The 22,548-nt window shown below is 51.0% G+C and overlaps 2 protein-coding genes across 3 annotated transcripts; one reads left to right on the top strand and one right to left on the bottom strand.

The window, feature by feature from the left end:
• The first annotated feature begins 7,803 nt into the window (after positions 1-7,803).
• Positions 7,804-11,179, top strand: LOC123112404 (uncharacterized). Its single transcript, XM_044533383.1, has 4 exons — positions 7,804-8,539; positions 9,663-9,946; positions 10,085-10,312; positions 10,420-11,179. The coding sequence occupies exons 1-4, from the start codon at positions 8,131-8,133 to the stop codon at positions 10,870-10,872; spliced, it is 1,374 nt and encodes a 457-aa protein (XP_044389318.1). The 5' UTR covers positions 7,804-8,130; the 3' UTR covers positions 10,873-11,179.
• A 6-nt stretch (positions 11,180-11,185) lies between these two features.
• Positions 11,186-13,954, bottom strand: LOC123112403 (IRK-interacting protein-like). Of its 2 annotated transcripts, none has more exons than XM_044533381.1 (2): positions 13,386-13,954; positions 11,186-12,929 (listed from the first exon to the last, which is right to left on the bottom strand). In XM_044533381.1, the coding sequence occupies exons 1-2, from the start codon at positions 13,659-13,661 to the stop codon at positions 11,331-11,333; spliced, it is 1,875 nt and encodes a 624-aa protein (XP_044389316.1). In that variant the 5' UTR covers positions 13,662-13,954; the 3' UTR covers positions 11,186-11,330. The 2 variants fall into 2 exon arrangements, with proteins under 2 accessions (XP_044389316.1, XP_044389317.1); XM_044533382.1 differs by lacking the exon at positions 13,386-13,954 and adding an exon at positions 13,064-13,375.
• Between the last annotated feature and the right edge of the window lie 8,594 nt (positions 13,955-22,548).

Consider the following 22,548-nt stretch of genomic DNA (forward strand, 5'->3'; position numbering starts at 1 on the left):
AGAAGTAGTCGACCCCCTCCGGATTCCAGAGCTCGTCGGGGAATTCGAAAGCCTCGATTTCCGCCATGTGAATGAAGATGGCCATGGATCTGTTGTCGGCGTGCTCAGGCCGTTCAAAGAAAAGGGTATTACCCTGGTGGTGGATTGGCCCATGGCCAGTGGCCGCGAGGCGCTCCTCCGCGTTGAGGAAAGAGAGACGCCCGGCGCCACGTGCGGAGGAGGTGAGGCCGAACGTGGGGTTGTTGCGATGGTGAGCAAGGGCCTGGCGAATGAACCGAAAAGGGTTGTGCATGGGGGTGGCGAGGTGTACATAGGCAAGGTTGTCAACTTGTCGAACGAGGCAGCTGGGAGGGACGAGGAGAGGGATGTGCGGTGACGTGTGGGAGAAGCATGATGCTGCGGTGGGAATGGAGGCTGGTGATGGAGGCGGAGGCGGCGCGAAAGACGGCTCCAGGGGGGATGAGGAGGAGGCGCGCGGGCCAAAGATGAGCGGGAGACGGAAGGGAGGCAGCTCGTTGGTGAGGACGCAGTGGTTGCCGAACCAGATCGGCGCGTCGTTGGAGGAAGCGGACGAGCCAGAGGCGGTGTGGGTGCCCGTCGTGTGTGCCATTGCGCTGCAAGGAGGTCGCACAAATGCAGGGTTAATACGCGGAGAAGGAGGCATGGGAGGAAAGAATGGGAGGAAGCGGATGGCCTTGCACCTGAAACTCCGGTGGCCGAAGCACCAGCAGCGAGAGCACCGAATCGGGTCTCGGCAGTCTGCGATAGTGTGGTCACAAGCAAGGCACCGAAAGCACCTAGTCTTCTTCTTGTGGCTGTAATGGTGGTGTATGTGTTTGAGGTTAGCTAGGAGAGGAGAGGAGGATTTATAAGCCTGAGAGGCTGATGGATGCGGGCGAGTGGTTCCAGAGACCCGAGGCGGGGAGCTTAGCAAAACCTCCCAGTAGGAGCGCGGGTCCTGCATCGGCGTGTAGATCAAAGCTTGCAGTGGGATGGCAGCAGAGGCAGGTGCATGCGACTGGTTAATGGCGATCTCGGGACGGAGCTGAGGGGACTGGGCAGAGCGTAGGCTGGCGGAGGTAGGGGGCAGGCGATGGAATAGACGTGATGATGGGCGCATGCGTGTGCATGCAAGCTTTGTTTTTGTCATGCTGTGTGGGCGATCTGGGGGACGATGGTGGGGCCCGTGAGTCAGTGGCAGCAGGGTGCGGAGCTGGGTGAGAAGAGGCGCCTGGGGGATCGAGCAGGCCCAGCGGCCGACCGGAGGGCGGCTGTGGCGACCCGTGTGGGGTAGCAACGTCAGTGGAATGTGATGTGTGACGTGGGGGCGGGTCGATTCTGGCCGTTTCGTTTAAAAAAGAGGGCTGGTCGATGTAGGGTACGGAATAGCCATCCAAATCATCTTGTTTTCTTTCTGGAGAGGGGATGTGGGGAGACTCAACGAGGGCGGCCGACCCAGGTGAGCGACACACGTGTCCCAGGCCATCGATGACATTGCGGTCAACAAGGTCAGCAGCGGTGGAATCGACGCAGTGAACAGTGCCGTGAATCTTGGCGTGCAGGTGAGATAGATCTTGTGCTGGTATTTTAGTTGATGGGTGCGGTCCAAGCAAGGACGTGCGGTGGGTGGGCAGGACGGGCACGGACGGTCCAATTGAGTCCGGTTCAAACACGAAAGGCAGCGGTACCGATCGTACAGTTTGCGTAGCGTGGTCAAACGAGTCAAATAGCTGGAGTTCAAAATTTGAAAAAGAGATGGGCGCGACCCGGAGAATTTCGGTTCTGACCTGGTCCGAGAAGACATGCACTAGGAACAAGTTTGGAGCTAGCGTGGTCGCGTGGAAGGCCCGTTGAAACGAGAATTGGTGGTCTAGAGTATTATAATCAAGGTTTCATTAGCACACACTGATGTGGAACAGAACACTATCCATATAGGGGTGGTTGGTTTGTGGGTTAGGCATGTGGTGGGGGTGGTGACAAGATAGTGGTACTTATCGTAGATCAGCTTATTGAACGAAATCCCGGGTCGGAACGGTCGGACCTTTGTATGCGGTCGTCGAGGAGAGAGTGGAGCGGAAGTCGCAGTAGGTCCAGCGGGTAGCCGACCGTTGGTGGCATCGGGTCCCACCTACATGGAGGACATGCACGGAGGGGAGCGTGGTTGGTCGTTGCTGACGATGCGGGGGGGCGCCGCTGATGAGCAAAGCGGCGACGAAGGCCGCCCAGCCGGCGAAGCCGGCGTACCTTGAGGCGCAACCGTAATGGTGGCGAAGAGGCGAGGAGCCACAATTGGGGAGCAGGCCGCCATGAGAGTTGAGACCATGCTGGAGGAGACCGGCGCCGCGAAGGCAGCGTTGGAGAGACGGCGAACGGCGATGGAACGCGCGGGACCCCCAAAGAGGAACGAGAGATGAGTGGCGACGAGAGTTTCATCGACCATGAAATCCGCTTTGTGGACGAAGAAGATGATGGAGGCGGGAGAGGCCGAGGCCGTTGGCGACACAAAGACCTTGGATGAGAAAAGCTCAAGGATATTGAGCTCGAAATCGACTCCGGGGGAAGGGACGAAACCTAGCTGAGAGCGTAGGAACGCGTCAGCATGGCCGTAGCGGTCGCCGATGTCAAGGTTTCTACGGTGAATGGGCGGTTGGTGTGAGGCAGTGGTTGGAGCTGGGTAAGGACGAAACTGGATGGAGTGAGTTTTTGCGGTGAGAATGGGTTCGGCGATGAGAGCTTGAACAATGCGCTTGTGAGAGACAGAGATGCGAAAAAGCTGATCCTGAAGGCGGGTCACCTGGAAGGCGGGAGTGTTGCCACCCAGGCAGGCTTGCATGAGGATAGCCACGAGATCCTCGTTGAGGTCGAGCGAGACGTGGTGGACGAGCACGGAGAGGAAGCATGGAGCTTCATGGCGGTGCGGGGTGATGTGTATGGAGAGGCATCTCCACACTTGCGCCTGGAAATCCTCACCCGTTGCGTCGCCAACACCGAGCGCAGCCCGCAGAGCCTTGTTGGTGGGGAAGTCATTCTGACACAGTGGATGGTGAAAGGAAGCGGTCGCCGGTGCCGGAAGGGAGGCCGAAGAGATGGTGGTGGTGTGGGGTGGTGGTGTGTCGCCGGAGGGGAGCGGGAGGAGAGGGAGGAGGGAAGCCATCATCGTTCCTCCTCAGCGGGATTGTGGGCTACCCAAGCAATAGACTTGTGAAGAAGCTCATCTAAGTTTTTCAAGGAATAGTCTGGAAATCGTTCCTCGAGAAATCTCCATATAGTATAAGCACAATCAAGAGTTGGCAAGTGACTAATCAAATTTCTAGGCAAGCCTCTAGTGACAAGATTGATGGTTCTAAGGTTGCGAATCATGTCAATGGTCTCATTAGGAGTAGGATGCAAGGGATCACAAAGGGGTTCACAAGGAGTAGTAATGTACTTGTTCAAGTGATATTCATGAAAAATTCTAAGCATCTCATTTTTTCACTCACTAAAGAACTCTCCATCAAGCATAGGCACTCTACGTCTAAGACTCCCCAACGTAGACTCATCCATCTTCCTCCAATGGTGATTAAACCAAAGCAATGGAGACCAATGCTATGATACCAATTGAAAGGATCGAGAAGAGGTGTCTAGGGGGGGGGATTAGACCCTCAACAAGTAAAGTTGGCAGTTTTTAAGTTTTTCAAGTTGAGGTTGGAAATTAGCACAATTTCAAACATTCACAATACAATTCAAGCAAGCATGCAAAGAGTATGAGCAGCGGAAAGTAAAACATGCAACTTGCAAGAAAGTAAAGGGATGGGATTGGATTGTGCAAACGCAATTGGAGACACAGAGATTTTTGGCGTGGTTCTGATAGGTGGTGCTATCGAAAAAAACATCCACGTTGGTGGAGACTTCAACCCACAAAGGGTAACGGCTGCGCGAGTCGAGGGAGGGCTCCACCCACGAAGGGTCCACGAAGAAGCAACCTTGTCTATCCCACCATGACCATCACCCACAAAGGACTTGCCTCACTTGGGTAGATCTTCACGAAGTATGCAATCTCCTTGCCCTTACAAACTTCTTGGTTCAACTCCACAATCTTGAAGGAGGCTCCCAAGCGACACCAAACAAATCTAGGAGACACCACTCTCCAAAAGATAATAGATGGTGTGTTGATGATGAACTCCTTGCTCTTGTACTTCAAATGATAGTCTCTCCAACACTCAACTCTCTCTCTCTCTCTCTCAGATTTGGCTATGGTGGAAAGATGATATGAGTGGAAAGCAACTTGGGAAAGGCTAGAGATCAAGATTCATATGGTTGGATTGGAATATCTTGGTCTCAACACATGAGTAGGTGGTTCTCTCTTAGAAAACGAGTAGTGGAAGTGTAGGCACGTTTGGCTCTCTCCGCGAATGAAGAGTGGGTGGAGGGGTATATATAGCCTCCACACAAAATCTAACCATTACACACAGGTTCCCAAACTCGGTGGGACCGAATCATGAAACTCGGTCAGACCGATTCAGGTCAAAATATGAATGTTAGGATTTTCGATGGGACCGACATGATCAATTCGGTGGGACCGATGTGCTAGGGTTAGGGTAAAACCCCATCTCGTTGAGACCGATTACGCAAACTTGGTGAGACCGATTCTGGTAATAAGCAAATTAGAGAGTTGGTCAAGCAAACTCGGTGGGACCAATTGCATATTTTGGTGGGACCGAAATTATTGCAACGGGCAACAGAGAGTTTGCAAGCCCATCTCGGTGAGACTGAGATCCCATCGGTGAGATTGAAATGATTAGGGTCCGTTTTGCACGTCCTATTCTGATATTTAGGACCAAGAGGTACTGGATTCTCTTTCGGATAGGCCCTGAAAGGAGAAGAAAGGCTGAAATGCCAACGGACGTCTGTCTATTCTCTAATTCACCCGATCCCTATCTGCTTTCCAAAAAGGAAGAATGCATGAACCATGACAGGGTTTGTGGCAGTGGCTATGTCAAATGAACTCGGTGGCGCCGGATAGATCAAAATGGTGGGGCCGAGTTTGACTTTTAGGTTTAGGACATATGTGGAAATGAGAAAGTGGTTGAGGGTTTTGGAGCATATCACTAAGCACTTTAAGCAAGCAAGCCATTAAGCAACACCTCATCCCCTCTTAAAAGTATTGGCTTTCCTATGGACTCAATGTGATCTTGGATCTCTAAAATGAAAATGTAGAGTCTTGAGCTTTTGCCAATGTTTGTCCTTAGCATCTTGAAGGGTTTCCACATCCTCTTGTCCATGCCACTCCAATGTTGAACTTATCTGAAATATACTAGATGAAAATATTAGTCCAACAAGAGATATGTTGACATTAATTACCAAAATCACCCAGAGAGCACTTGTGCTTTCAGTACGACACAATGAGCACGGAGTCTCGGGCGAGCGTTCTTGCCGACGTCGCGGTGAACTAGTTGCTAGCATCATCGCCGCACAGAAAGATCATGCAGAGGAGCGCTGAGACAGAGGAACGGGGAGTAGAAATGTAGTGCGTGTTGGACCATGGCGACTGCGGTGGACGGTGCCCATGGCTCCGCATCCAACACGACGAGCACGGAGTCGTGCGCGAGCGACCTTGTCGGCGGCGCGTCGAACTAGTTGCTAGCCTCGTCTCCGCAGAGAAAGTCCGCACGAAGACAATGTACAGAGGAGGAGAAATGCGGTGCTCGTGCCATGGCAGCGTTGGTGCAGTAGGACGAGAGGGAGGAGGCCGAGATGACCGAGGCCGAAAATGACTCTAGTGTAGTAGGACGTGGGCAAGAAGGTCAATGGGAATGGCGCCGGCGTCGAGAGAGACGAATAGGAAGGCTCTGAGGCAGATGACAGAGGAGAAGAAAATACAGTGTGTGTGTCATGGCAGATCGAGGAGAGAAGGCCGAGATGAACAATCATTGAAACGGAAAACTTGCAACACGAATGCCGTGAGTAGCTACTAGGCTATGGTCAAAGAAAATTTCAAACGGTCGATCGTGCGAGATGAATATGACAAAATTCGTCCAAAATAGCTCCAAACATAAACACAAAATTGAGCATTTACGGTCGACGAAACTACGAAGCGATCGCCTGAATGGAATCGTAAAATTGATGTGCATCTTTTTCGTGTAGAGCTTATCTCAAATCAAAGCACCGTTTTGTAGATCAGAGGGGAGAAGGAAGAAAAGAGATTAGGGAGGAGGTTAGTGGACGTAGAAGAAGAAGCACTTACACAGCTGGCATCCCTGCAGCCTCTACTCGTGCAACGGTCCCACCCATGTGCGCTCGGTGTGGCTCAGCTTGGCTTGGCTCCAAAGAAACTGCCGATCTGAGCGTTCCCAGCGAGTCAAGCCCTGATACGCCTTAAACTTCGTGCGTTGTAGGCCCAACAGTAAATGCAGGCAACCAAACATGTCACTAGTGCTTCCCCTCCCGCAATAACGGCACGCCATGAGGGGGGGAGGGGGGCAATAGTACCCATGTGTATTTTTTCAGAGTTTTGTTGAACTTTTAAACTTTGTTTTTATGTTATTTTCTTCATTCAATGATCGAGCTCAACTAGCAATTTCCGTATAGGACAGCGCACGAGGAAGGCCCCCGGAAAAGTAGGAGCTAGGGAGGCGACGAGAGTTCCCTGCGCGCCGCCGGTGCCGCCGCCGATTCCCTCTCTCTCCGGCGGCGGGAGGGAGGGGGAACCTCGGGTCTGTTCGCTAGGTGGTTGTGTGGTAGGGTTAGGGTTGAGGGAGACACTGCCGAGGCCGTTGCGGTGGTGTCGCGTCGGAATAAGTTTCTCCGGGCTCCGTTCGCGGTCAGGCGAGGTTTTTGCCTTCGTCTAGGAGCCAGCGGGGTTGGGGATCCCCGGATCTCGTCGAGGTCGCAGGCTATGGTGGATGGAGGTCCATCGGCACTGGTCGTTTGGGTCCTCAGATGGGCGATGGATGCAGGGAGACAAAGACCCTTCTTCTTCCTTGTTGGTATGATTTGCTGTTGTTGTTCTTTTCCTTCCTCTGCGCTGATGCTGGTGGGAGATCCTGCTTTGCCTGGGCGGATGGCCCAACCGCGGTGCTGGACCGGTCGGATGACTCGAGTTCTCTTCCTTCCGGAAGGGACACTTTTTGCGGTACTCAAAGCCAAAGATGACGACGGCTGTTGCAGGTGTGTTGGATTGATGTCCATACCCTCTCAGCGCTGGTGTCAAGAAAGAAGGAAGCAGCGTGGCGGCAATTGTACCAAGGTCGAAGATGATGACCTGCTTGCGACTGGTTGCAGATCCTTCTGCTGCAGGGTCTTCTCTCAAGATTCAAGGATGCTGACACAGGGCTTTAGAGATCTTCTTGTGTTTTGCTTGTCTTAGGGTACTCTAGGTGTTTATGGTCCTTTGTGTTTGCGTTTCAGTGTGCTTGTAAGGGTCAACTATTTTATACTGATTCGTGATTTGAATGATAAAATTCTAAAAAAAACTAGCAATTTCCGTGAACTTTATCCTTATTTAGACTCCGTGCGAGTACGTGCATTTTTGTGACGTGCGTGTTTGCACCGATCGGCACCTGTACGGCGAGGTGACGAACGACCTGAGAGGGACCCAATCCGGGAGGTTGACACGACTCCAGAATCCAAATCCGTCGGGCGACGGCTAACCCAACGAGGCGGCCACTCCGGTCCACGCGGTAGCCCGCCACCCTGCTGGCGCGGCCGCGCGCACCCGATGCGACGCGATTGGTCGGTTTCGCCCACCGCGTACCGCCAGGACGGCGACCTGATCACCTCGTCATCCCACCCGTGTCCCCCTCTCGTTAAAAAGGAACCCTCTCTCGCCGCGCACGTACACACTGCCTGCTTGGCCCGCACACGCATGCGAGGAGGGAGAAAAAAAATATACTGGTGAGCAGCGCGCCGGCCGCTCTCCGGCGTCGTCCTGAGCCGACGGATACGAGGAGAGCCGGAGGAGATCGAGCCGCCGAGCCCCTGTCTGTCTCCATCCCCTGGCCCACTCCCTCCGGTGGAAGATCAAGATCCCCGCGCGCCTCACGGGCGGCACGTGACTGACTGCTCCCCTGCCGCCCGCACCACTTGGCTGCCGGCGCCGGCACAAAGCGGGCAGCGCGACGCGACCGTTGCTTGATCGATCGAGGCGAGGCCATGGAGCAGGAGGAGGGGAGGAGGAAGCGGGAGGCGGCGGTGGTGGTGGTGCTGGAGTGCGTGGCGGGGAGCTCCAAGGCGGAGGAGTGGGGCGGCGGCGGGGCCGTGGTGCAGGAGGGCGACGTGGTGGAGTCGGTCCGGGTCGGGCTGGGCTCCGGCGCGGCGTCGCTGGACGCGCCCTTCAAGGGCGGCCGCGCCGGGCTCCACAAGGCGCTGCACAAGGCGTTCAAGCGCGGCGACACCTCCGTGGAGGTGCGCGTCCGCGGCGGCAAGGACCTGCAGGCCTGCATCCTGCCGCACCCCGGCGGCGCCAGCGCCCGGAAGCAGTACGTCCTCCGCTCCCTCCACGACCCCAACTACGTGCTCGGCTTCGGCGATCGCCTCGAGAGCGAGTGCCTCGTCCTCCAAGGTAATCACCAATCCAATCAATCAACCACACAGCCGGCTCATCCTGGCCCCCAAGAGCCACCCCTGAATTTTCATTCCCATCCGTTCTTCTTCCAGCTGAATCATGGGCTGAAATCGCGTGATTTGACAGTGATATCTGCTGCTGAATTATGTGTGAACTGGATAATTTTGCTGTCAATTCTCGATGTGAAACGTGGATATCTCAGCATGAACGCTAGTAAAAAAAAAACATAGAGGAGTATCAGCCAGATAGATTCGATATGGGCTGGCTTTCATTTCAGCACGCACGCACGCGTTGCCTGTGTGTTCTGCTCTACGTCAGTTGCGAAAAGACAAGCTTGCTGTCAAGTCTGAGGTTCAGACTAGATGGAGGAATATTCTGATTGGCTGATCTTTCAGCAGCATTGTTGGAAAGCAATTTTCCTTCATTTCATGTTCACATCCGTTCTTCCACAATGTTATGATATGAAACCAATGTGCATGTAGTTGTCAGTAACTAGAAGCTATGATAGCTACATAAACAGAAAACAAAGGAAGCAAATTGGAATGAGAAGATAGTAAAGTAAGGAGAATGGGAAGACATCGCTGAAACGTGTGAAGGAAATTGACCATCTGTGTGTGCAGGTGGTGGTCAATTCCTCCCATAGTACGTCCCTACCTCGTGCGTTTCACTCGTTTTCTTGTCTGCGCTCCGCTGGGGAATGAATGTGTCATGGTCGACTCTTGACGACGTAGTAGTGGTCCTTGTCAACAGCCATCGTTTGTGGCTTCCTGGCAAGTATTGCAAGTTAATTTCTGTCCTTCGCTGTTGGTAAAGTACTGCTCCATGATTGTCTTACTTGCCTGGTCTGACCATGGATGACTTGACATATCCATCTAGAAGTTCCGCAAACAGAAAAGTCTATCTACACGTTGATGTTTACTAATTCCTATTGTTCTTGCAATTTCTAGCTGTTCATTTTACGGCGAAATCATCCCTTATTTTGGGAAATTCCTTGGCATTGCTTCCGGATACCTTTTGATTCATGCTTCCATTCATACTTGACATTTTGCACACAGTATAAGCATGTGTTATTGTGATGACCTTGATATGTAAAAACACCTGTCTTCTTCCTTGACAAAAGGCACACGAGGCACAAGAGTCGCATCGGCGCTGAGCCGGGCGCAGCTTCAGGACGGGTACGTCACGTACCCCTGGGACAAGAAGATGCGCGACTCGCTGCGCACGCCCAACTCCAGCTGCTTCCTCTCGATGCTCGTCCTCCCCAAGGCCTTGGACCTGAACGCGTGCCGGTACGAGTCCTTTGAGGACACGTTGGCCCGTGCCAACACATGGCTCTACTCCTCGCAGGACTCGGGGATCCCCATCGAGTTCATGAACCTGCAGAGCGAAGCTCTTCTCACCAAGGTGCATATGTCTTGACTTCAGAAATTTCGTACTACTAAAACAAACTTCCAACATTCAGTTGGTTTGCACCTGACAATTACCGGTCAAGGTTCAGTTTGATCGGATAGTGATTTCATCTTCACACACTCAAATGTGCAGATATCTGGGGAGACGGCGTCTGCGACTGTCAATTCGGGGTCATTGTCCGACATGTCGAACCTCGTGAACGCGACGCTCTACGGTTTCGAGGATTACCACGGGGTGGACATCGGCGTGGTGAAGGCGGCCCGGCTCTGGTACAGCTCCACCGCAGGAGAAATGCCGCTGGAGATCCAGCTCCAAGAAGGTGACACCAGGCTAGGATTCGCCGTCAGCCGCACCGAAGAGGTTCTATTTCAGTTGCCACTGTACACAATACAGAAAATCAGTCACTACTCCAGCTTTCAGAAATGTCCATATAACCTACCCTGCAACTTCTGTTTTGTTTCATCCAGGGTTTCATCTACATATCATCGGTGGTCGACGACGACGAGGACAGCGAGGCGCCATCGACGCGGTCCGGGCTCCGCGATCTGTTCAACAGGGCGAAAGTGGCGTCGAAACTGCTGATCATATCAAGGGTGTCCAACGAGAAGGTCCTCCCCTGGATGATCTCCAGTTCAGGCGCCGTCCGTTGCTTCGACACCATCTCCCTCAGCCAGAAGCTCTCCCTGCACCGCCTCGCACTGCAGCCCATCCAGCTGCACCTGCTCATGTGGGAGAAGCCCGTCGGCGTCGCGGCGCAGAGCGTCGTTCTTTCTCCGAAAATGCCCTTCCCGCTGTCCCTGCCTCCTCAGGTACCCCTAAGCATCATTGAGAGCCCTGAACATAGAGTAGATGCTGAGCAAGACTTTGTGTTGGATTCGTCGTTTCGGCTCGATGATTCTCCGGTCAGCAACTGGGTGTGATCTCAGCTTTCCTCTTCCGATAAAGGGTGGGTTTTATTGACTCAAAATGAAGCATCAAGTGGATACAAACACAATGAGGATCTCAGCTTTCCTGATGTGCACATGTAATGTCTTCATCTTCTCTAGTTCTCTAGGCAAGGCTTCTCAGTTTCTCCTAGAGAAGTAGTGTTCAGAACAATATGTAGGTTTCTGAAGTAATCAGGGGAGATGCTTCCATAGCATCTGAGCATCATGTTGTGATACATACATAGTTTTTGTTCATCATGGCATAAACAATGGAGGAATATATATTACTCATTTCCTTGTACTCGTGTGCTCAATTGCCTACTCTGAATTTACTGACAAACATATGATGGATCAGCATTCTGACATTCAAGTTACCCTCACACCACACTAGCTAGCCATACAATGAACATGTTAAACAAAGTTACACATAATGAACATGAGAGACAGTTATGCTACTGGTCTAGCTGCTGCTTTGTTGTGAGGACCTTGCACTTGAGCACTCGATCTTGGACATAGAACCCCGGCATCACCATGATCTTCACCCTCAACGGATCATCCTGGGGCTGCCGCCTGTCCGGCAGGATGTCCTCCATGTACGCCTGGTCGAACGCCCGGCCCTCGTCGACCCGCAGGATGGGCAGCGGCGGCGCGAAGGAGAAGGCGAGCAGGTGGAGCAGCCAGACGCACTTGGTGGCGACGAAGAAGCACTGGAGCAGCTGCTCCGGCCATGGCCACGACCAGCTCAGCGCGGTCACCACGCAGCTCATCTTCTGGTCGCAGAACCGGCTGAGGTCCTCGCTGTAGTACCTGGTGCCCTTCCGCAGCACCTCGCTCCAGCTCAGGTTGCGCAGCGCCACGAAGGACGCGAAGCTCTCCCGCCGGCCCTGCCCGGGGTCCAGGTGCCTCGCCGCGCCGTTCCGCTGGAAGCTGGGGTTCTCGAAGTCCTGGTACAGCGTCTGGTTCATCACCGCCTCCAGGTGGTACAGCACCGCCTTGGAGCAGTGCCGGCCGGCGATGGCCAGCTGGTGTGGCCGGAGCAGCAGGTTCAGCTTGTCTGACAGCCCGTTGTCCGGCTCCTCCACCTGCTGGATCAGCGCCTTGCAGAGCTGCTTCACGGAGAGGCGCGCCTCGGAGGCGATCTGCAGGAAGCCTTCCACCATGGCCTCGTGGCTCACCGGCATGCCATTTCCGGGCAGCTCTCGGCTCGCCCCGATCGACCTCGACGACGACCGCCGCGAGTGGGACTGCGTGTCGGTGCCGCCGTTGTGGTCCGTCGCTTGCCGCAGGGCCTTCTTGAGCTCCGAGCAGTAGGCTTCCAGGCTCATCATCTTGGTAGTCAGCTCGCCCAGCGACGACCTCATCTCGGCCGCGTCCTCCTGCGCGGCGTCCCGGTGCGCGTTGGCCTCGGCGAGCTCCTTCCTGAGCGAGTCCAGCGAGAGCAGCCCCCACTCCTTGAGGAGCTGCGACATGTTCCCGCGCTCGATGACGGCGGTGGTCGGCGGCTGCGTCTCCGGCTTTGCCTTCTTCTTCGCCTTGGTGAAGAGCCATGAGAGGATCTGTGACCCTCTCTGCTTTGCCCGGGAGTGCGCCGACGGCGGGGGCTGGTGGCTGGACGAGAATGGCACTCGGCTGCTGCTGCCGAAGAACCCCAGAGCTTCCGCGTCGTTCAGACCGTGGTCCCTGCCGATCGTCGCGGGCCGGAACGCGCCACCACAGGACGGCGGCATCTTGAACTCTCCCGCGCAGGTCGCCCTCCCGGCCGACGCCGGGAAACGGCCGGCCAGCGGCGCGGACTGCAGAAAGGCCGGATGGATCCTGTTGACGCCTCTGCTCCGGAGGTGATTCTCGCTGGACGAAGGGGCGTAGTGGAAGTCGCTGTTGCAGGAGGAGAAGCCGTTGAGGCAGTTGTCGTAGTCCGAGTAGGCCGCCTCGTCGTCGCCGACGCCGCCGCGGTCCAAGGTGATGCCGCTCCAGTTCTCGGACCGGCTCCGGTTGTCATGGCAGATGTCGTTGAGTCCAGCGGCCATCGCCATGGGCTCCTCCTCGTAAGTCTGCACCATGTTCAGTTGAGCAAGCAATTCAGAAATGCAATCCTTCTCACAGGGTGAACTAGGATCGTACAGGTCCGTCCGCAATGATGCGAACGTGATTTACAGATTCGGTGAGCAGGCACCGTGGATCCTACCAAGTTGGCAAGCATCACCGGCGATCATAGCCTCGTGGCGTGGGCACCGATGGCAACCATGAGAGACTCAGACTCTGAATTTAACATTACTGCACCAACTGTTGCTAGCGTACTGCCCAGTGCCCGGCCACCGCCGCTGCGTCGAGCAATAAACGCGGCGGCTGCAGGAGCTCGCACACGGCAAGAACAGTGGGGCAGCTCAAGAACTAAATGAGCCGCCTCTACCATGGTACCATGCCACCAACGCCGCTTAAACCGGGAAGAGAAGCCAAGAACGCAGAAACCAACACGGTGACATGTGGTACATGCTTGCGGCGCTCACCGGGGTAAACACGGGGTAGTCCTCGTCTGCGGCGGCGGTGGCCGCTGTCCGGGAGCGCGCAGGGGACGCGGCCGGCGGGAGGCGGATGGTGGCCGGGCTGCGGCTGGCGCTGGCGCGGGCACCGGCATTGGGCGCGGCGCGCTGGCGGAGGGCGGCGTGGAGCGCGCGCAGCTCGACGGCCTTGGCGACGGCGGCCTGGACCTCCTGCCGGGTGGCCGGGAGCGGGACCCTGGACGGCGCCGCATGGTCGAAGCCCTCGGCGGCCGCCATGGCCATGGCACCACACCACTGTGAGACGGATGAACAGTGACGGGTCAAAGGCTGCGCCCTCGGCCGGCCGCTCCAAGGCTGTGCTGATGCAGTGATGCTGCTGGACGGGCGCTGCGGTGCTGGGCTGGAAGTGGTCTTCTTGGGATTCGCGGGCAGGCACGGGTGGGGAGGAGGAGAAGGAATGGAATGGAGCGGAGGGGAAGGGAACAGTGGAATTCGTGGGGAGAGAGAGGGACTGGTTGTGGTTGGTGCGGCGGATGCGAGCGAGAGCGAGTGAGGTGGTGGAGGTGGACGTGGGAGGGGGAAGGGGAGGGAGGGAGGGAGGGAACTGCGTATTTTGAAGAGGCTGGCAGCGTCTTTTGGGCTTTTCGTTTGTCGCTTTTGATTGGCGGTGCAAGTATTAAACGGGTGAGCAGTACTGCTAATTTACTTTGCTTGCTGCTTGGAGCAGCCGATTCGTCTCTTCCAATCCAAACCAAGAATTAAGGGCCCTTTGCACTTTTGCAGAAATTTTATAGTAGATGATGAATTGGCACGGGCTTGGGAAACGCTGAGAACAGGCGTATGGAATACACTGTATCCCGAAGGTGTACCAGTGCACCAAACCGTTGAAAAACATGTTTACAAATTGCTGAAAGCTCAAATCAGTTTTATAGGGCAGAGACGATACACATCTACTAAGTCAATCGGTTGCAACAAACTAATTGTCAATTCAGATAATCTTAAGGTTATCAGTACGATGAATGAAGGAGGACGATCTGCAGGTACATCGGATCTAATCTTTGGTGATTGCTATCATATCGCATGCAACTTCTCTTATACCTCGTTTGCGCACTATCAGGGAGGCTAATTGTGTTGCTCCTAAATTAGCAATTGGCTAAGGGCCCGTCTAGTAATAGTTTCTTTTTGTTGAGCCTCCTAGCGAGCTCATCCCTCTCATATTAAATGTTGTAATGTTGACTGAATCGTAAATAAGAGAGGGATGTGATATAAAAACAAGTCCAAATTCAAATTTGATTTATAAATTCACGTGTAGAAATGATAATTCAGGCATGACGACTCTATCCATAGATGGATTCATCCTTTTTTAGTTGTGGGTTGAATTTGGATCTAGAGAATCAATGACATGCTTTATATATGTTGTACGAATGTTGCTTTTCTTTACACAAAACAGGAAATCAAACTAGGAGTCGTTGAAAGTGCCGGTACAGGACCATCCTTTCAAAAATAGACAATAACTCACAAGTCCTTAAGTATGTTGATGTTGTTCTCCTCCGGGACTCGCTGGCGGCACGCCATGAGCAAATCTTGATGCCGTGTATGGATCTCTAGAACACTCTCGGAAGCCAGGGTAACATTGCTAATGTAGCAACCAAGAAGGCATCGGGTAGAGCCCGGAAAAGTTAAGGACAATGAATGGAGAATCATATCGCAATCCCGAGGAAGAAGTCAACAAAGAGGGTTCGACAATCGCCCCCAATCCTTCTAGACAAAACCAAGGATGCCTAACCTCACGAGATTCTGGACGAAACCGAAGCTGGCATGCTTCGCCAAACAGAAAAATAAACCAGAAGACCAAGTTACGAAATTGTTATCATCCACTCTAATTAACGACATTGTCGTAGACAACTGAGACGAAACGTAAAAAAAGTGGGGCCTTGGATCTAGTCATTACCGAAACACCATACACCCTCGCCAATGCCAATTGACATCACCCGAACAAGCACATGACAGAAATAATTCATTACACATTGTTGGTGTGTCCTCGACGGCAAGAAACTCCACAACCGATCCCCAAACCAGGGTCCCCCACCCCACCTCGCCAGCACCAGAAGGAACCCAGAGTCGGCTACAACCCGTCTCCTTTGTCTTTCGTGAAATGAGGTAGAGTCGGACTCTATGCGAAGAAGGCTCATTGGGCATGTATTGGTTGGGTTCAAGGAGATGATATAGTTCGGAATAGGTTTTGGTGCGATATGAAACAGATTCTATACAAACAGGTGGTCCGGTCCATGGAGGGAAAAATATATTCAATCTCCTAAAATACATATATGATTTATGGGGACAATTGTATTATTTTCTAGCCAGGTGGCAGTTGTAACGTATTTCATTCCCATCTCGCATGGGACTAGGGCAAAGCCTTCCTCCCATCGGTCTCCATTAGCGAGCTTATGAATTCTCCTGTCCTTCGGCACCCACTCCGGCGACCGGTGGCAAGGAGGGCAATCCTGATGCCCCATCTCTAGCTAGTAGATGATAATTCAGGGGTCTTAATCTTCTTCTTTGACTCAGTCTTCTAGGCTCCTATCCTCCTCAAGTTGTCCATCAGGACGGAAAAGACAGAGCTCTGGCGTAGATTCATGCAAGCTCCTCGGGGTGGCGAGGTTAATGTTTCTCATCGTGCGTAAGCGATAGCGACATTTGGTGTTAGGTTCTTCGGATCGACTCAAGGGTTCAATGGCGACTACTCTGCCTTTAGGGCACTCGTCCTTAGGGGCACGTGCACTAAGACCTCCTAGTTGTTATTTACAAAGTTAGGTTGGCTCAGTTATGAGGGTGGGGACATCAGCATGTCGACGACTTGTTCTAGCGGTGACAATGTGTAAGATCGAAAGTAGGTCTAGAGAGGGGGTAATTAGACTACTTGACCAAATAAAAATCTAGCATTTTCCCAATTTTAAGTGTTGGAAGATTTTAGCAACTAGTACAAGTCAAGCAATCAACTTACATATGCAATTCTAAGAGTGTAGCAGTGGAAAGTAAAACATTGCACGTGAAGGTAAAGGGAAGGGTTTGGAGAAGGCAAACACAATGTGGACACGGAGATTTTTGGCGTGGTTCCGATAGGTGGTGCTATCGTACATACATGTTGATGGAGACTTCAACCCATGAAGGGTAACGGTTGCGCAAGTCCGTGGAGGGCTCCACCCACGAAGTGTCCGCGAAGAAGCAACCTTGTCTATCCCACCATGGCCATCGCCCACGAAGGACTTGCCTCACTTGGGTAGATCTTCACGAAGTAGGAGATCTCCTTGCCCTTACAAACTTCTTGGTCCAACTCCACAACATGTTGGAGGCTCCCAAGCGACACCTAACCAGTCTAGGAGACACCACTCTCCAAAAGGTAATAGACGGTGCGTTGATGATGAACTCCTTGCTCTTGTGCTTCAAATTATAGTCTCCCCAACACTCAACTCTCTCTCACAGATTTGGCTATGGTGGAAATATGATTTGAGTGGTAAGCAACTTGGGGAAGGCTAGTGATCAAGATTCTAGTGGTAGGATTGGGATGTCTTGGTCTCAACACATGAGTAGGTGGTTCTCTCTTAGAAAATGAGTAGTGGAAGTGTAGGCACGTTCTGATGGCTATCTCACAAATGGAGATGGGGGTGGAGGAGTATATATAACATCCACACAAAATCCAACTGTTACACACATTTGACCCAACTCGGTCAGACCGAATAGGAGAACTCGGTGAGACCGATTCAGTTTAAAATGTGAATGTTAGAAATATCGGTGGGACCGACTGGAACAACTCGGTGTGACCGATGTGCTAGGGCTAGGGCAAACATCAACTCAGTGTGACCGATTACTTCATCTCGGTGAGACCGAAGTGGAGTAATAGGCAATAGAGTGAATGACAAGTAATCTTGATGTGACCAATTTCACTGACTCGGTGAGACCAAAAGAGTGAAACATGTCACAGTGGGAATGCATGGCCATCTCGGTGAGACCGAGATCCGTATCAGTGTGACCGAACTGTCTAGGGTTTCTGGCAGTGGCTATGTCAAATGAACTTGGTGGTGCCAGATAGAGTAGATCAGTGGGCCGAGTTTGACTTTGAGGTTTGGACATATTTGGAGTGGGAACATGGTTGAGGCTTTTTGGAGCAATATCACTAAGCATGTGAGCAAGTAGACCATTAAGCAACACCTCATCCCCTTTTAATAGTATTGGCTTTCCTATGGACTCAATGTGATCTTGGATCACTCAAATGTAAAATGAAGAGTCTTGAGCTTTTGCCAATCTTTGTCCTGAGCATTTTGAGGGGTCCACATCTCTAATCCATGCCATGCTAATCATTGAACTCTCTGAAATAATCAACTTGAAAGATCATTAGTTCAATGAGCTATATGTTGTTATGAATTACCAAAACCACCCGGGGATTAGTTGCACTTTTAATCTCCCCCTTTTTGGTAACTAATGACGATATATAGATCAAAGCTTCGACAAATGATAATATGAATGAAATATATCGTCGCTTTGAGAAGTATGTGATAAGAAAGAGCTCCCCCTAAATTTGTGCACTATTTAAAATTTGCATTTGAATGCAAATGCATAATCGATTAGGATCATGGGGCACTCTTCCATGTCACATACATCTTGGTGAAGCGCTCAAAATGATACGAGTTAAATAACATGCACTCATCACCAAGGGTAGAAGTGATTGATCATACACAAGTATTCATGGATATAAGCATGCAAGCACACATTAAGCATAGTATGATTAAACACATGATCACATAAGTATCTCACTGGCATAACACAAATTGTAGCAGGAATCAAACAACCAAATGATCAAAGTATCAAGTAGAAAGGAAAAGCAAACCAACAAACGAGAAAAAGACTCTCTCTCTCTCTCTCGAAGCCTATGATCTATACATTTTCTCCTCCTTTGGCAACAAGTTACCAAAAAGCTTGAAAACATATAGTGTTATGCGGCACTCTAGACACGATCTCCGAGAGATCCTGAAGGGGTCTTCTGGCTTGTTGCCCCGGTGTGCGTAGATGGCATGGAGAGGAGGGCATCTGCAAATGCTTTGGCAGAAGTCTGTGGAGCTGGAGGGGGTGACACTTGAGGTATACAACCGTGGCAGTTGCTGCAGGTGCTGAAGTAGTAGCTCTAGAGTCTCTGACAACTCGCACTGCTGAAGACCTTTATGCCCTTGGCACTCTTTGGAATGTTTCTATAGTAGCTCTATCCTTCCTGTCCTCAGCTTCTTCTTGGAGCTTCTCCACAGTGGTCTGAATCTCGGTGACCTTCACATCTAGATCATGGAATTTTGTCTCAATGATCCTCTCAAGACTCTCTTGATTCCGAGTCAGGGTGGCCAAGCCCTTCTCAATCCTCATGGTAGCCTCAAACAGATAACTGAGTTGATCTTGCTTGGTCTTGGGCATCACTGTAGAAGCACTTGGTGCACTTGCTGCCTTAGCTGCTTTTGCAGCCTTTGCCTTCTCTATCTTCTCCTGGGCATGTGCACAAGTAGGATGTGCAGCATCCATGACAACCTCGTTGTCCTCAAAGTCTGGCCTCAGGGGAAGATGCTCTCTATCAAGTAGATATGTCCCGATTCCCATCTTGGAGTTGATCAACATCTGATTATGAGGGGCATATCCACATGATCTCTTTTGATCAGCAGTTGCCCTTTTCACTGTCTCAACAATCAAACTCATTACCTTGAACTTCTATGGCAAACATATGAAGCAAATTGATCAAGTGACCATGGATCATCCTATGATCTCCTGACTTGGGCAATAGAGTGTGCCTCAAGATGGTCATCATTGTTGTCAATCCAGAGAGAAGATAGTAAATTGATCCAAACTTGTGAGTATCCGAAGTATCCTTAGGAATTTCCTTGTACATGCATGTTGCACATGGATTTGTGATCCTTCCTAGGCTTAGCATACACATCAATGTAATTTTCCTCTTCCTTGGGGGCATTGATCAACTTGGCCCATTCCGAGATAGTTGAGTGATATCTTGTACAATCAACCATCCAGACAATCTTCCCATCCGGATAGAAATGAGCAGTTGAATATAATTGCATAATCATCGCATCGTTCCATTTGGTCAACTTCTGACCAACAAATGTATCAACACCATTCAACCTGAAACTTTCATGCACACCTGGGAAGTAATCCTCATTGTCATTGATGTACTTCCAGTCAGCCCATTTCATATCACAGACTATGGGCTTCTTGTCCAACCAGACTGTCTCATAGAAATCCTGTTGTTCCTTAGTGTGAAAGCGGTAGTCCACAACAGTCCTCCTCCTAGTAGCATAGGGATCAGTCTGTCTCCACAATCTCAGACCTACATCCTTTCTCAGCTTCATATTTTTAGCCACTAGATGATCATCACTATGATCTGGGATGTTGGGCTTCAACTTTCTGAGTACTAGTGACTCATCATCTTCTTGAGCCTCAGACACTGGGGCCTTGTTCTTCTCAGCGGCAGAAATGTTCCTTGTTGACCTGGTGGGTGCAGTTGATTTGGTGGCTTGAGCTTGAGCTTGGGATACAGGCTTGGGGGCAGACTTGGGCTTAGATGGAGCAGCCCCAGTCCTTATGGCATCCCCATAAGCTTCTGAGTCTTTGGTGGAGGTACAATACGCTCTTCCTCCTCCTCTTCTTCATCATCACTCCTCCTCATGAATGGATGTCCAAGCACTCTAGCAGTGGTTGTCCTTGCTCTTTTCTTCTTCTTGATGGCTTCAGCAGCCACATCATCATCAGATTCTTCTATGGTGAACTGCATAGTCTCTTCAGTTGGAACTTTCCTGGGTTTGGACATGGGAACTCTCCTAGGTGGAGCTTTCTTCTTAGCACCAGGATTTGTAGCAGCAGCAACATACTCTTTCCTCAAAACTTTCTTCTTGGAGGTTACCTCCTGTGCAACAAAATCTTCATCCTTTGTGTCTGAAGTTTTCTTCTTCCTTGTTTTGGTAGCAGCCTTAGGTAGGTTGCTAGGAGTGATTCTGCTACCTTCATCATAGCTGCTAGAGGGACTAGTGCCCTCACTGAGATTTGCTTGCTCCTCTGATCTGTTCTGGCTGTCACTGGCCTCTGGCATTGCTAACACTGACCCTGTGAATAGTTGGGTATAGATAGAATGGATGAGCATCACATAGTGTAGCATATTTTGCAAAAATATTGAGTCAAAAACTTAATGTTAGTTTTCTACAGAAAGCATTTCGGAGCTACCGATTTGTCAAACTCGGTGACACCGAAGCAACTTTAGAGTCTAAACACGCAGTTTCGGTCAGACTGAAATGCAGTTCAGTTACTCTGAGATGCTAGGGTTTCACAGAGAAAGTGAACTCGGTTGCACCGATCAGTACACTTCGGTCAGACCAAGTTGTACTTGTGCAATGGCCTAAGCCAACCGGTGTGACCGAGATCCTCAAATCGGTCGGTCTGAGATGGGTTTGGCGGAAACCTAACCCTAAGTTTTTGCATCAAATCTATTCTAAGGAGTTTTTTGGTGGATGGAGTGATCTCAATCGTGGCTAGAAACTAGACATTGAACTTTGTGCAAGAATTGGAGTTAAAGAAATCACAAAGAGGTCAAGTCCGTACCCTAACTCGGCGGTGGACTTGCTACAATGGCAACAGCGGAGAGATTCCCATTGACAGCGGCGGACACCAGCGGCAGGGGGTCACTGGCGACGATGGAGACGATCCGGAGACCAAGGGGGCGGTAGAGCTAGGAAGGCGCGGTTGATGTTTGAAGAAATTTCCAAAAATCAACCCGCGGCATATATATACCCAGTCACTGTTGGTGTGACCGAGTAGAATGACTCAGTGGCACCGAGATGCAGAACTGCAAGCGGTTACTGCAACTTAGTGTGACCGAATTGTTCTAATCAGTTGCACTGAGGTGAAAACCTAGATGAACTTAATAAGTTTGGTGAGACCGAGTATAGTGAATTGATTGGACCGAGATGCATTAAGAGGTTTTGGAAGATAAGCCCTTGACGGATTGGTGGCTCTAAGTTTTCCTCACCCAGAGGTTCCGAATTCGACTTGTTCAAACTTTGTGATGTAGCATGAATAAAGTTTGAGACGAGAAAAGCATACATAGCTAGAGGGAGTACTTAGGCATTCTTGTCCATCCATTTGGCAAAAGGAAAAACCAAACAATCAAAGCAACAAATGGATGTCCTCCAATGGAGAAAACTATGCAACCACCATGCTCACACAATAAGATTGCAAATAAAACATGTGGCAAAGCATGCACATACGTTCTAGCATCTATCAAGCAAATGTCAATGACTAGGTCATCTATATATGAGTATATTGACTTAGGAGTCAAATAAGAACATTTGATCATATGTCATACTCATCATTTAAGAACAAGTGGGGTTACCATTTTTACATAAAGCATTATTGTGTTCACATCATTTGAGTTGCTTTTGCTCAATTTTTAGAGCAAAGCCCCCCCTAGATGTGATATCCCCCCCTAATATGGATAAACCAACCTTGGGTTTTGTCGATGATGACTTCATTTAGGTGTTGAAGATGTGGATGCTCAATGTTGATGTAGATCATTTGGAGCAGTCCATTGGAGTGAGTTGCACTTTCAATACCTACATGGGTTAGTCCCACAAGGAACATGCAAGAGTATCCATAGACATAGAGTGAAACACACATATGATGATGTCCATGAAAGCATTAGGTTACCTTGTCCCTTGTCTTACCAACAAGAGGGTTTGTGACTCCATGAACTAGTGCAAGATATGGAAGTTGATTGCCATGTCCTTGCCAAAAAATAAATATGAGTGAAGTTTGTCAGCGGAGTCACCCTCAAGAACTCTCTAGTTCTTCTTATTTGGGATCCACATCAACTTGATGGGAATCATTGGAGTTGTAGTCGTACTTGATGAAGTCTTGGGAACCCACTTGACCATGGCCTTAGGAACTTCTTCAAATGAATCAATATCTTCTTGAAGACTGTCCTTCCCTTTTAGCTTGTCTTCTTGTGGTGGAAGATCATCTTGAGCTTGTGTTCCCTTGAAATAAGTGGGGTCGTACTTCTCTTGTTGAGGAAAAACTTTGTCTTGGGGAATTGATCTTCTTCCCACTCAACTCCATTGGCATTGAACTTCCG

This window comes from Triticum aestivum, chromosome 5B (assembly GCF_018294505.1).
Source record: "Triticum aestivum cultivar Chinese Spring chromosome 5B, IWGSC CS RefSeq v2.1, whole genome shotgun sequence".
NCBI classification, from domain to species: Eukaryota; Viridiplantae; Streptophyta; class Magnoliopsida; order Poales; family Poaceae; genus Triticum; species Triticum aestivum.